The 14,003-nt window shown below is 39.2% G+C and overlaps 1 protein-coding gene across 6 annotated transcripts in view; it reads left to right on the top strand.

Annotated features, from left to right (window-relative positions):
• Positions 1–9,552, top strand: part of EBF2 (EBF transcription factor 2) — a 152,871-nt gene extending 143,319 nt beyond the window's left edge. For 5 of the 6 annotated variants that reach the window (XM_075043597.1, XM_075043595.1, XM_075043600.1 and 2 more), the window contains one exon: positions 5,307–9,552. In XM_075043597.1, the coding sequence (XP_074899698.1) occupies positions 5,307–5,338 (32 nt within the window). In that variant the 3' untranslated portion in view covers positions 5,339–9,552. The remainder of the gene's footprint in view (positions 1–5,306) is intronic. The other variant, XM_075043596.1, reaches the window with a different exon arrangement.
• Positions 9,553–14,003: the final 4,451 nt, after the last annotated feature.

The following is a 14,003-nucleotide window of genomic DNA, read 5'->3' as shown; positions in this document are numbered from 1 at the left end:
GGACATGATAGGTAGAGAACAAGCAGCAATCCATACTGGACACTGCTCACTTCTATATGCTCTCCAAATTGAGAGCAGGTGATCCTGATCAGAACAATTGTGTGCTCCATTCATGTCATACGTCAAGGCAGTTTAAAAAAGGCCCTGGGAAGATATAATGTGACGTGACGCAACACGGCATGATAAGTACACAAATGCCTAATCAACTCATCTCAGATGGAAGGCAGCTGATGGGAAAAGCAAGCAAATTGGAAACTGCTGGAACAGCATGGACCGCTGACTGCCCAGATTACCTTTGGCCAGCTCAGCACATCTCAACATAAAAATGCAAGCTCAGTTACAAGGAAAAGCAGGCAAGCCCCAGAAGGTCAGATGTTCCATTAACCATCAGGATCCTAGCCAATCCAAAAGGTATTGAAGTCTGATACCCTTAGGAACAGCCTCAATTTAGCAAAGGGGACATCTGCACTATTCCCTAAAAGAAATACAGGTATTTGAGTTGAAGACCCTAATTATTAGTATCTTGTCTTGACAAAGTTAGGGGTGTCAACAGCACTGGGGATTCTAGTCCCCTTGCATTAAAAGGCTGGACAAACAGGTAATGAGAAAAATAGTTGCTCTGAGAAGTTTCTAAGGGGTGAGATTCGGATGAAATGGCTGGCTCACACATTTACAAAGCAGTGGTTCCTGATTGTTACCAGTCCAGTGCCTGACCTGCTGTTCCATGTTGAAGCCTAGCTCCAGTCAACACTTACTTAAAACGCAGCATTTTAAAATAACTCTTAACAGAGATTCTTACCAGGTAAAAATAACTGGGCCATTTCCACACTAGAAATGTTCAGCACTATGCTTCTGTCCGAATCAGAATGATTCCAGAGCCTAGACAGTGATTTAAGTATGCCAAAGCCTGCAAATGATATATACATGATGTCAATATATATGAAAAATATCTGTCGTCTGATTAAATGTGATATATTGGAAGGATCAAGTACATTTTTCTCCCCAGTTTACTGGCAGGGATGTAAGTGGCACAGACTGCTTCAAAATAAAGAAAACCTTAAGAAATATTTAGAACTTCCTGCCAACACTTAACTAAACAAAAATATCTCCTGTTACTATTAATTACTTAACTTTCATTTGATGGGATGTTAATTTTAGTAGCTCATCTGGAAGAGACAAAACCACTGCTTGCTTATAAGTATCCTACCTGTCTGTGGTTAGATGATCACGAAATGGATGAATGAAAATCTTCCATCTAAATACAGAAAGATTTCTGGGGCAAAAAAAAAAGTGTTCATTTCCTATGGAGGAAAAAATAAAAAGAAATTCTTTAGGAAAAACTTGAAGCTTTTGGCTATTTTTTAGTGTCTTAGTTGGAACCATCCTTCACAGAAGCTGTAATTTAGTTCACTTACATTCTAGTATAAAAGATGATGGTGCCCTTCATGCAAGCCACTGATGTCTTCTGCTAAATGAAAGCCAGCTGTCTTTTCCTCTGAAAATCCTTTCTTTATAATTTTCAGTTGATTAGTTACATAATAATAAATGATAGATAATAAATAGGTGTATTGTGTTTTACAAACATCTCCGTGGTCTTATTATTGAAAGTAAAACTGCACATTTTCTAGTAGTAGCCATCCTGAGAGTCAGAGGTATCAATAAGGTGAAGCCTGCAGGTAGAAGTTGCACCTTTGATTAGGCCAAATTACACAAAGCTAGCTCTGCTACGAACAGCTCGGTGGCTTGTGATGTGCAAACCTACCTTTCTATGCAGGAGCTGTCCTGCATAGAGATGTTTCTGGCATTGGAGGGTAGGAACATTCATTTAAGATGCGCAGAGTAGCACTACTGGAGCACTTTGTTCACCTCTTTGAAGAGCTGTGGAACCGTAAGATTGGAGTTTGCTGGAAACTTAGTGGCAAAAGAGGAAAACCAGATGACAGCACAAGACATTTTACATGACAATAATTGAAAATGCTCAACACCTGTCTTCTCTAGAAAGCATAGTTTTTTAACTGGGTCATAATTTAGACACCAACAAAGCACCTGAGATACCTGAAGAACTACGTCAGTGTGTGTGCACACACGTGTACATTTATACAGCACTAAGCCCCTTCCTAGTTCTTACCAAATGGCTGTTTGAATTGCAGAGAGTTCTTTTCCACTACAAAGCAAGACCGCATATTCAGGGGCCACTTGTATACACTAGACTTATGATCATTATTAATTACTCCCATTAAAGGTGCCTATCACCATAGCATCTGGGTACTACCCATGTTTGATTATTTATTTATAAAAAAATTCTCCAACCTTGTGACAATTTTAATCAAGTGTTTCAGTTGATAATTGCAAGCTGTCAAGGTTAATACAATAAGGCTCATCTCTAATTCTTTTTCCATTTCCCTCCAAGAAAAAAAAAAAAAGACCCTCTGGGATAATGACTGTGGTTTCTATATTCCCAACTCATCAGGGAGTGTCCTGCATTGAACCACCTTTATTGAAAAGTTACATCGATTCAATATATAGTAATACAGGCAAAAATAATTACAGCTTTGCTAGCAGTGTAAGACCTTAATCCAAACCTCACAAACATTCAATAAAAAGCGATACAGGCTGGGAATAGGCTTTTGACAGTGCAGCCCCAAAGGGGAGTGGAGGTGGGGTGGAAATGGACAGACGAGGGTATGTAAAAAGAGAGAGAACCACAGCGTAAAGCCGTTTAGATGAGCTGTGGAAAAACAGGTGAGAATTCCAGCCATATTCCTCAACCTGCTTGTTCTTTGTTGCAGAAGGAGGTGAAGTTGCAACGTTAGGATGAAATGCCAGTGAAACAATTAGGCTTTGCTTGAGCTTTCTATGTTATATTATAGTTTCACCTGAATTTCTCCACTGGCAGGTTCCATCCTAACAACTCTGAGGATTATCTCTGCTCTGGAGCACGGGTTTACAACCTGGAATGACAAAACAGACTTGGCGTCAGCGGGGGTTGGGGGGGGGGGGTGTGAAAGTAAGGAGAGGAAAGCAGGGACTTGCTACTTGCTCAGGAGGGGAGGAAAGGAGGCAAAAGAGGGATCACCAGAACTCCTGGGTTAGTAATATACTCCTCCTGATTGCAGATGGCAGTTTTGCTGTTGCTGGATAACATAGTATCTTTTAATTATACACTACAAATGTACTTCCTCTTAAATTTAAGGAACTTCCCAAAATGCCGCATCTACAAGTATTCTTAAAATATTTTTGAAGAGATATGGCAGAAACTCAGGCTTGGTCTTTGCTTTGATCTGCTGGAAGAAGTTTTCCTTGATTAAAAAAAATGAAAATAATGTTGATAACAATAGTATCAGAAAAAACATTTATGCCAATATGGCCTATGCCCCTTGGGAAGAGAGTTTAAACTACACTGGCAACAGACCCTTCATGTCTCAAATTAAACCATGCTAGCTATACCAGGGTCTGCTGCCTCTGCACAGACAATCTCAACAGTCACAGACAGAGTCTGACTCTGGCTATGCTGGGAGAAAAGATTACCGCAGGTACAGACCAGCCAGGCACCGTCTGTGTAAGTGTTCCTTTGCTTCAGGCAAAAGACCCAGCCAGGTTACCTTAGACAAACAATTTAAATTCTTTGAGCTAACCTGGATGATTTTGCCTGAAGCAGATTAGGAACTGCTCACACAGGCTGCTCCATTGGGATACCTGTGGGACAGCAGCAAGCAGCTGAGGGCACGCACTAACCTCTTCTACAGCCCAGCAGAATCTGGAGGAGGGCATCCATCCGAGACTGAAATCAAGTTTTCTTTTCTAGAGGACAGAAGGGCAGGCATGTGCTTAAAACACAGGGAGAAGGCTCTCCAGTGTCAGGCTGGGACACTACCATTAGGATCATTTTTTGGTTTGGGGGGGGAGGGGGGGGAGGAGAAGGAAAGGAGCAGCCTCCTTAGTGTTATCAGAAAATCTCTCTTCTAATGCACCCCCCTCCCTGCCGAAAACAGGCATACAAATATTTACCTACTTTACTTACGGTTATGTAAATTGCCTGTTTGAAAAATAATAGCAAATTCCTAAGCAATTAAAAAAAAGCAGATATTTGACTTAAGGCTGTTCGGTTTCACTTTCTCTTTCAGCTATCTGCCAAAATTGGCAGGGACTTCTAGCCCTAGTCAGTTACAAAATATGAAAATATTTATTTTCCTATTGTATTAAATCATAGACCATATCCAAAGTTGTTTAAAATCAACATAGCTCCAATAAAAGAGTCATGTTAGCTGATGATCTTGCCCTAAGCATTTTTTTTAAACACTATGAACGTAAGGGTGAAATTAATTCTCAGAGGACAGGGCTTTAAACACATGAATAATCCCACAAATTTCAGTGAACATAAATCTTTGCAGGATTAGGACCTTGCACTGCACTGAGGCCCCTTTGAAAATATGACTCACTCATTTGTTATATAAATACATATAAACTTAACTTACCCCTCAAAACCTTTGGGAACAGCACCAGTTCCAGGCAGCTTCAAATGTTGCTGTTGTCAGTTATGAAGAATATAGCTGCAATTAAAGGCAGTGAGAGTGACTAATAAATAATTTACATAAGCCCAGTGTTCTGGGAATGTGCCAGGTAAAACTACAGTGATTCAGACATACGGGGTAAACCAAGCGAGAAAGAGAGGCTGGTCCATTATTTCCGCTGAAACTAAATTAGCAAACCCTAGCTCTGGTCATTGTCCAGTGAATCGGGACTTGTAAGTCTCTGGCTAGGTCCCGTAAGCAGCGCATGGGCGAATCCCCATTTGCTTTCACATCTTTCCTTGCTCACAGCATAACCCATTCTGCAAGCAAATGAGCAGGCTGAGCGGGAAGCAGAAGACGACCCTGCTCAATTCTGGTTTTCAAGAATGATTTTGAGTGTTCAGCTTGAGAAAGGATGAGAAGTCTGAATTTTTGGGGGACGGTTCTGAGCAATGTCCATCTCCAAGGACATCTCTCAGGAGATAAGCACCCAAAAATGGTTAGGTGTTTCTGAAAATTCATGTACTGACACTTGAATTAATCCTCTATCTCCTTTATCTATTGAAGAACCACAATGGGCTTTGGCTTTTGGTGAATTTACTATGAAATAGCACATTGTCCATTGTCAGTCTCACCATTTTAGTTCTCACTAAAGCATAAAAACATTAAAAGTTTAACCTGCAAATAAGGCCATTGCTGCATTACATGACTGCTCACAAAAGGGTGAAGGGCTCAAATATATTTTGTTCCATAAAAATTTGCCAGAATTTCATCTTTGTCAATTTTCTTTTTCAGCCATGACTGGTCTTGTCGTTCCCCCGATGTAAGGAAGAGGCAGCTTTGCTCCTCTCCCTCTTCCCTTTTTTCCTCTTTTTTTTCATTTTTCTTTTACAGCACAAAACTACTTATTGTGATGGACCACTAAAAAGAAAAAAATAGCACTACAAGCTCTTTTTTGGGGGAAAGCCAGGCCCAGGAAAAAAAATAAAGGAACATTTTTTATGGATTGGACAAGATAGAAGTCTGCATCTTTTACCTGTTTCATATTTCTGACACAACCACATCAACTCCTAAAACATTGTGAATGAAGAATCAGCCAAGAGCCAGGACGAACAACAGTTGGCAGAATGGAATCAGAAATGCAAAGTCTTTCTTGAAAGACATGAAACCTTCCTAAGATTTGTAAAATATTAAAAGGAGAAAGAAATTGGCAAAATGATTCAAGCTTGATATTTTGGATACAATTTGTTTTACTTTGTAGGGGAAAAAAGTTGAAGTTTCTATTTTCTATGGAGCCTTTCAGATATCGATTTAGTTTATGCAGAAAAAAATTCAACAAAACAGGGTACCAGCATGAAAGAATTTCTAGGACAAACTGACATGAATGATGGAACTTTGGTGTATGTGTGTATTTGCTTATAGTTTAACCTCTTTAAAAAATGTAAGATGTTTTACAATTATTTAAATAAACAAACTTGTAACTTATTGTATGTAGAGGTAGAAATTAAACCCTTTTTTGGATTTTTTCCTCCAGTTGTACAATGAAGAAAAATGATGCAAAAATGTAGTGATAAGTTTGAGATATATTATTACTGCTGCAATTGCTCCTCACTTCTTCCCTCTTACTGAATTCATGTGCAAGGATGTATAGGATTCTTTCTGATTAGCAAAATCATCAGAAACTTTTACATACGTTGTGGTATACAGGTCACTAATTCACGTAAGAACGTTCATCCTCCTCAACTTTCCCCCTTCCATTTTTTGTTTCAATTAAAATATTCAGGTACTAAGATTAACTGGTAAGTTTCAAAGACCCTACTGGCAAATGAGTGGCACTTAGGGATTTGAATGAATTGGATTTTTCATGAGGTACTAAGTTTATTTTATAGATTCAATGTATGAATTAGGAGGGAAAGGGTTCTCCAACATATTGTTTTTCCGTGTAGTTAGAACACCTTAAGTTCAGTTATACTTCATATTAAGGGTGCATTTATAAAGGGTAAATATGTATTTGAATAATTTATGCACTTTTATTCTGAGTCATTAAAAATGGTAAGTATTTTCCATTTATATATTGAAGTTCATAGAAGTAATCAATTGCTTTGAATTTTTCTGCATTTTAGTGTAAAAAAAGTTTAGTTCTCCTTTGCATCTCCTCTCCTAAAATTGGAAGGTGAGAACAAGTCTGATAAAAAAAATCATCAGTTACGTGACTAAACCAGAGACCACTCAAAAGAATTTGACTGTTGGAAAGCCATTTTTAGAGGAAAAAAAAATCAGCTACACTACTTACACCCCACTAAAATACACACAATTCATAGCTGCATGAATAGTTGTTCCTACAATAACATCGTTATGTTAATAAATAAACCCTTAATATATGGCCCCTGAAACTGTACTTGTCCATTTGCCCAGTAGTTTTATTGATGGGTAAGTAAAATAGTGTTCTTGGTAATCCTTATATATGATAGATGATGTTCAATTCAGTACTGGACTCAGGATGGTGAACAACTGTGACAACTTGCATGGCTGAGGTAATTTGGAGCTCATTTGGATTAGTAATAGACTAGAAAGCCTCTATCTAGATCCATGGTTCAAATCCAGCTGCAATGATTAGTGACTAAGAGGCTCGGTGGTGTGTGTGGTGTATGACTTGAGAAAACCTCACCTAACGGACAGGCTTTTGGCACAGGAGTGCATTTTGCAAACATGTAAAAAATCATTCCCTTTGATAACCCAGTGCAGGAAAGCTGCCTGCCTGTGAGGCTACTTCTGGTGCAGACTGCGTGAGAGCAGGTCCTCCCTCAAGGTCAGTTTTCAGTGTAGCGTACAGTTCAGCTTAGGAGAGAAACGTATTTAGTAAACATGGAGATTTACAGGATGCGTTTCTTAACCAGAACGCAGCACAGCAGAGAAGCCAGGGGACTGGAAAGACAATGAAACTAGGCTACTCCTGTCATTCCTCAAGATGATCCATTTATTGGGAAGCTGCTTTGTACTACTCCTGGTTTTGGTAGGGGCTTCATTAGGTGCATTTCCAATGCTATTGGGTTCAGTTTTTAAAAGGTCTTCTAAATGGCAATTAGAAGCAACTTTAAAGAGAGATTTGGTAAGAATAATAATGTGTTTTTAAGAAGCATCAATATAGTGAGTCAGTGTCTTACAGTCAGGTTACTAGAAGTGTCTACATTCCAGAAAAGATGAAATAAAATAACTCACTGTTAATTATGGTTGCGAGTTCATTGACACCGCAGGTTCTCTGCACGCCCTTCATGCCATCAAGGAAGTAGCAATCACTGGAGGTCAGCGAGGCAACGAGCCTTGAAGCCAAGGGATCTCTGAAATAGGAAAGAATCACAGGTGTTAGGGAGTCTGGAGTTGTAACTGTGTTCTGCTGTACGTTCACCTTTGATAACACAACAGGGCACACTGTCTAAACCTCATCATTGATATTCAGAACAAAAACAAAAAAAATAATTATTTCATATATTCATAGGTACCGGCAGGCTGAGAGTGGGAGGTCCAAATTCATGTTTGGAATTCTGCATGCATACAGGAAAAAAATAGATTAAGGATTATTAGAGTTGGTATTAAAACTTCCATAAATTTCAGTGACTACTACACTGAGTCCTAGATTTCAGAAAAATACCTTGATGGACCAGGCTCATTTCTGATACATCATCTACCTTCCCCCATTTTGACCTACTAAAAAACCCCAAACAGCTCCAAAGCATAAAGATGGTGGATTTTTTTTCCTCCACCCTTCTCTGTAGAGGCTACTTTTAAAATTCTATCATCTCTGCTTAGACCCAAAATTCTATGCCCAACAAATATTCCAGATAGATAGGAATTTCTAGACCACATGCTGAAGAGCAGCAGCTTGCTACCTTAATTCCTCCCACATTTTTTAACAAATAAGCTTTTCATTACAAAAATCTCAGTCAGGAAGGTTTCCAATAAAAAACCTGAAACAGTTCATTGAAAAAGCTATTGTATTAATTGCCCACTATTCTTTTTTTTATTATTGCTTAGTCAGCATAGGCACATAAAAAAGATCACTGAAGTCTCGGGAAGATTCAGGGGAAAAAAAAAAAGGGCAGGCTGGCTAAAAAAAAGGAAAGGTTCTGAAACATTCAACATTCCTTTCACCCTTCAGTTATTTTTATTAGCTCCATCCAGTTGCTCAAGTGGGAAAGCCATGAGTCCAAATGAAAAAAAAAGGAGAACCTCCCTAGAAAGCTACTTCAAGTACACTTACTTCAAGTGTAGCTGCCTAACATGGAAAATGACTACTTCTGGTTTGATTTGAGCCAAACAAATGAAAAAATTAAACATGGGAATGGTTTAGAACATGGATTTTGGTCATGCATGGAAATCATCGTACTCAAGACGAGTGTAGAACTTACTGGTAGCTTTACAAAGAAAAATGTGTGTAAATAAATACAATCGGAAATCCTTGACCATGAAAGAAGGACTTTGGCAGTGGCAAAGCACCCAGCAAAAAGGAAAAGTAATGTAAAAATTTATGTGTGAGGATTTTTTCAGTGTAATAAGCAAACCTGTCCTCTTTTAGTTATTGCTGTTTACTATTCCCTAACAGCTTTCCTTTTTGCCACTAGAAAGATGAAAGTGTTGCGATAGGTAACTACAAATTTTATCATAACTTTGAAAGAGTATGTTTTATTTCATTATTTATCTTGGTATAGCATCTTACTCTCCCTATTTCTTTGCACACTTCCAATATGCATGGTTTTTAAAGACCGTTTTCTCCCTTCTGTAAATTAAGGCCTCATTTCTCCCTACTGTATAGTTTTGGGGTTTGTTTGGGGTTGGCTGGTCGTTTTTTTGGTTTTTTGCTTTGTCAGTTATATACGGTATGAAGTTGCTATGCACAGAGCTTTTGTAAAGATAGCTTTTTTGTTTACTGTTTTTAATGGTCCTACTTATGGAAGACTATCTTGTTTGTAAAATGAATATGTCTACTTCAGTTTTAAACTTTAAATTATCCTAACAAAAAATAAAATTTTTGTACTGTAAACAAGGGGGGGAATTATCTTAATTTCAGAGTATTCCACGTGCTTTATTCTTTATCATCTCTATGGGTCACTCAAGGTACTGTTACAGCAATAACACTTTTAAGAAAGGGTAATCGTATGCTACGTGACAGTTTTTCAAATCAAGCCTTCATGCTTGTCTGTAAGATGTCGACCCACAGTTTGGTAGAGCCAGACTGAGATTATGTCAGTCACAACGTAAGAGAGTAACGGTCTCTTCTGACCATTCCTTTATTACAGCTGATTAACAAAGCGAACAACACCTTTGTGAGAGTTTAGTCCTTTGGGGGAAGGAAAGGAGTCAAAAGGTAGGATAGCAGTAGTTTCCTTTTTGAAAACCTCCCCTTTTTGTTAGTAGCATACAGGTGGTCAAAGCACAAACTCAAAAAGCAAACCTGAACTGACTGATACCGGCCTTTCCTTGAACTCCAACTGCTGAACTAAATTTGGGGTTGTTCCTTGGTCCTGTCTTAGGCACTGTCTTTGCGCACAGCTCTGAGCAAGTGACGACGCTTGTGCTGCAGAGACGAGACACATTGGCTCCTGAGAAAAAAAGTCTGAAGTATATCTACTCCCTCTTGCAGTAGAGTACGCGCTTTAGTCACTGGGTTGCATAAATACTCCTTTTGCAGCTCCAGTGCTCTGACCAGTAAATGAGTCCAAGCGGCAGAGGCCTTGCTCCGCTTGTACTCTATCTCACCTGTTCTTCAGAAAGACTAAGATACACTGGCTGCCAAAGCCCTGGTCAAGGGTATATAAGATGGGGAATTTCTGTTCCCTTTGTAAGAGCATTGATCAAAAAGGTAAATTAGCTTTATTTGATCAGAAAAAAATAAACCAGAGTGCTGAAAAGTGTCTTGGAAAATGGTAATTGACTATCTAAACCAGGAATATTCCATTTTCTTGTGTGAAAACCACTGGAAAGGTTCAAACAAATGAAAATTTTCTTTGATGATGAAAGCCACTTTTACTGACTTTTTTTTGACTAACAGAAGACAGAATATGAGTCAGTGTTTAAATTATTGCCAGATGTCAGTGAAAGCATCTGAAAACATGAGGCACTATCAACCAAAAGCTGAGAAGAAAACAGGTTTTTCTGGTAATCTGCTTCAATTACTCATTCTGGGATAACATGTAACTAGTAGGTGACCTTTTTCCCAACAGTGGAACCTAAGTTGTCCACTGTCCTAGTGAAATGTCCTTCCTCTCGTCTCGAACAGAGGCCCATTCTACTTAAAATCTGATTCAGCTTTTTCTCCCCCCTAGGAAATCCCAGCAGTGTATTAAGTGACGGTTTTAGCGATAAAACCAACAGTTACTTTGAAATCTTAGTCTTTAACAGTGACCTACTGTTATATTCAAGCGAGGAAGTTTACCATGCAGATGAAAGCCTAGAGATCTACTGTGTTCCACTACTGATTTGTCACCTCCTTTAAGGACTTGATGATGTACAAACACAGCATGTGTCTGTGATATGTTATCACTCTGACCTTCAGAGCTGTCCTGTAGTCTGAGCAAATGCCAAATAAAATGCTGAGTGAGGGAAGGACATGCATGAAGTACCCCAGCAAGAGAGTTTCAGAAAAAATATTAACTCCTAAATTTGAAAAAAGCATACAAAAACTCCCTCCAGCCCCAAGTAGCTCAGATGGTATCACAAAAGACTATCTGTACTGAAAGGGAAGCTATTAAAAAACCAAAACAATCTCTAGGATCAGTTACATTGTCATGCTGAACCTATTTCATTATCAGTCTTGCTCAGTTCTTAAAAGCCAGCATGAAAAGATTTTTCTTGGTCCACGTTAAGACCAGTAAAGGCTAGAAATCTGCAACCACCTTAAATCCTTAATTCGCCAAGTTTTACACGAAGATCAAGTTGTTCAGCCTTCCTTTGTAAGATTGCTGCCATGCTCTGGAAAGAATTTAATGACATTTGTGACATCAAAGATAGAAAGTAGTCCTTTTCCAAAGGCAAGGTATTTGGATAGGCGTTAACTTGTATGGTATCGAGATCACCAAAGGAACGTTTCCCTTAATAGTAGTGATAAACGGAACCTCTCCTATAAGCGGACAGTGAAAGCAGAGTTAGCCTTCGCCTAGGGAGCAGACGATTAAGAGTCGGGCATGGCCACGTTGCCATCGGCACGATGCCCCGGTTAAGAAAGGCCCTCTAGAAAAGCAGATTCTCTCCCACCCGCCTTTTTTCCTTTACGGGTCTTTTCTAGACGGCTGTTTTGTAAGAACTTGAATTTCACTTTAATAAATGGTGAAACAATAGCCACTCATTCAACCACTTACACAGGGCAGCTAGGGAATTGCCAGACCAGTTAAAATATTTATCTCAGTGACAACACACAGCTGTTGAGGTGCAAAGATCTGAAGCTTTAATCGCACCAGGTTATTTAAGTAGGAATGTCTCATTAACTCCACTTGCAGGACTGGATTAAACAGACAGCTGGTGGCCACAGCAAAGGGTGCAGACAGAGCAGCCATGACAGAGACAGTGTTGAGCAAACATCAGTGTAGATAAGGGGAAGTAGGAAACCCAACACTTCCCCCTCCCGAAGTGGAAGGCACCGAAATACTGTCCCGTGGAGGCAATACAAGAAGGTTGGGGGGAAGCACGACAACGGGGAGGGGGGCAGGGGAAATCAGATCTGCTGTCCTGCTTCCTCTGTGTTTGTGCAGTTACAACAATAACAGAAAAAGACACGGGAATGACAAAACACAAGCCTGTCCATCGCCAGTTGCTTTTCTTGGGGGGGGTACACATGGATAGAGCGCACTATTTTATCCTTCTGCAAGGTTTATACCACGTGTGCTTGGGGAAACTCATCCTGGTTCATTTTTGTCTGTACTCTCAAACTCAATCCGCTGTCAACATAGAGGCTGTCGCTACCCAGTTTTGAACACAAGTTCGTAACTGTCTCTGCAATGAAAAGGTGTTAGCTGCAATCTTGCCACCATTAAAATCAGTGGCAGCTTCAAACCTACTTTACTTAATACTGCCTCAAGGTTTTAATGAATGTGATTCTGGGTAGAATGGGTCAGAAAATGTGTATAGCAATAGCACTTGAGGAACGGTAAAAAGGGAGGGGAGAGTGGAACGAGGGAATAAATAGCTAGCACAAGCGAGAAAGATTGCTTATTGGTAATAATACCATCTCTCCCTGTTTACAAGCTCTAAACTTGACAAGACACGGACCAGATCCTCAGCTACTGTAAACCCAAGTCAGCGGAGGTGTACCAATTTATACCATCTATAGATCTGGCCATATAATTACTTTCCCCTCTGGCCTGCAAACCAGAAGCACAGCTACAAAATAAGTGGAAAAAAAAATACAAGCATTGGATTTCTTTTATGTTCACATTCATCCTAGCACAGCACCCAAACATGCACAGATCACTTTACTTACACTGCAATGGCGTGTGAGAGCTTCAAAATCCGTACCCACGATGGAGGGCAACATATAAACAAGTAGTGCAAACACCTCCTGACCCAAAGAAGTTAGAATCATTTTTCAAGTTATCATGCTGTATTAGAAGACAAAAAGGACAGGGAGGTGAGACAGGAAAAGACAATGGTAGCAGTAACTGAAATATGTCCTTCTGTACATTATATATTTGCATACTCTAAGGGTGCTTCTTATTTAAATTAAGGGGTTTTACAGCTCTTTGTCAGAATAAAGGAGCCTCTATGCATTTTTTCATATTTCAAAATAATGGTGACTTTATAAATATGCTGTATTGCCAGTTCTCATGCTTACAGTTACTCCGATTTTGAAGGTCTTTTGCAAATCTCCAACTTCTGGAGGCACAGGAATTTTAGCTTCTTAAGCAACTTTCTACCCTGTTAATTTGCAAAGGAAGATCCTTCAAAATACAATGCAGCTTTTCAGAAAGGCATTGACAAGTATGTTTACAATTGTAATTATTTTTAATCTAAGTCATGATTTTTTAAGACATGACTCAATTATTTCTAGGATTAATAGAGCTGACAGTAGACAGAAATATTTCCAACAGCAAGTAGGCTTTTGAGAATGCTTCAGACCAATTTTGAGAATGTAACTAACCTTTATGAGAAATTCAAGCACCCCTACTTTTCTCGAGACTGTTTGGTTTAAGCGGCTGCAGCAGTATACCCTAACAGACTGGTATTTCTGCAGGATTTGGATGGAGAAGGACTTATCTCAACACTTCACAGAGATTGCAGGAACTTGATTGAAATTTACCAGCAGGGTCCCTATGACACTGCAATTGCTGTAGTCATTTCTTTGTCTTTAAAATGCCATATAATTGCTAATGTAATTAGTGATGTATACAGAGGGGGCCCGTGCAATTACCAAGTCCTAAGATCAAGTAATTAATGTTCTGTCAACAAAACAGCAACTGTTTCATTAACAACTGTCTGGGTCTGAAAACAGATCAACTCAGAACG

This window comes from Buteo buteo, chromosome 12 (assembly GCF_964188355.1).
Source record: "Buteo buteo chromosome 12, bButBut1.hap1.1, whole genome shotgun sequence".
Lineage (NCBI taxonomy): Eukaryota > Metazoa > Chordata > Aves > Accipitriformes > Accipitridae > Buteo > Buteo buteo.
The sequence above is the reverse complement of the archived record's forward strand: the minus strand, read 5'-3'. Positions and strand labels throughout refer to the sequence as shown.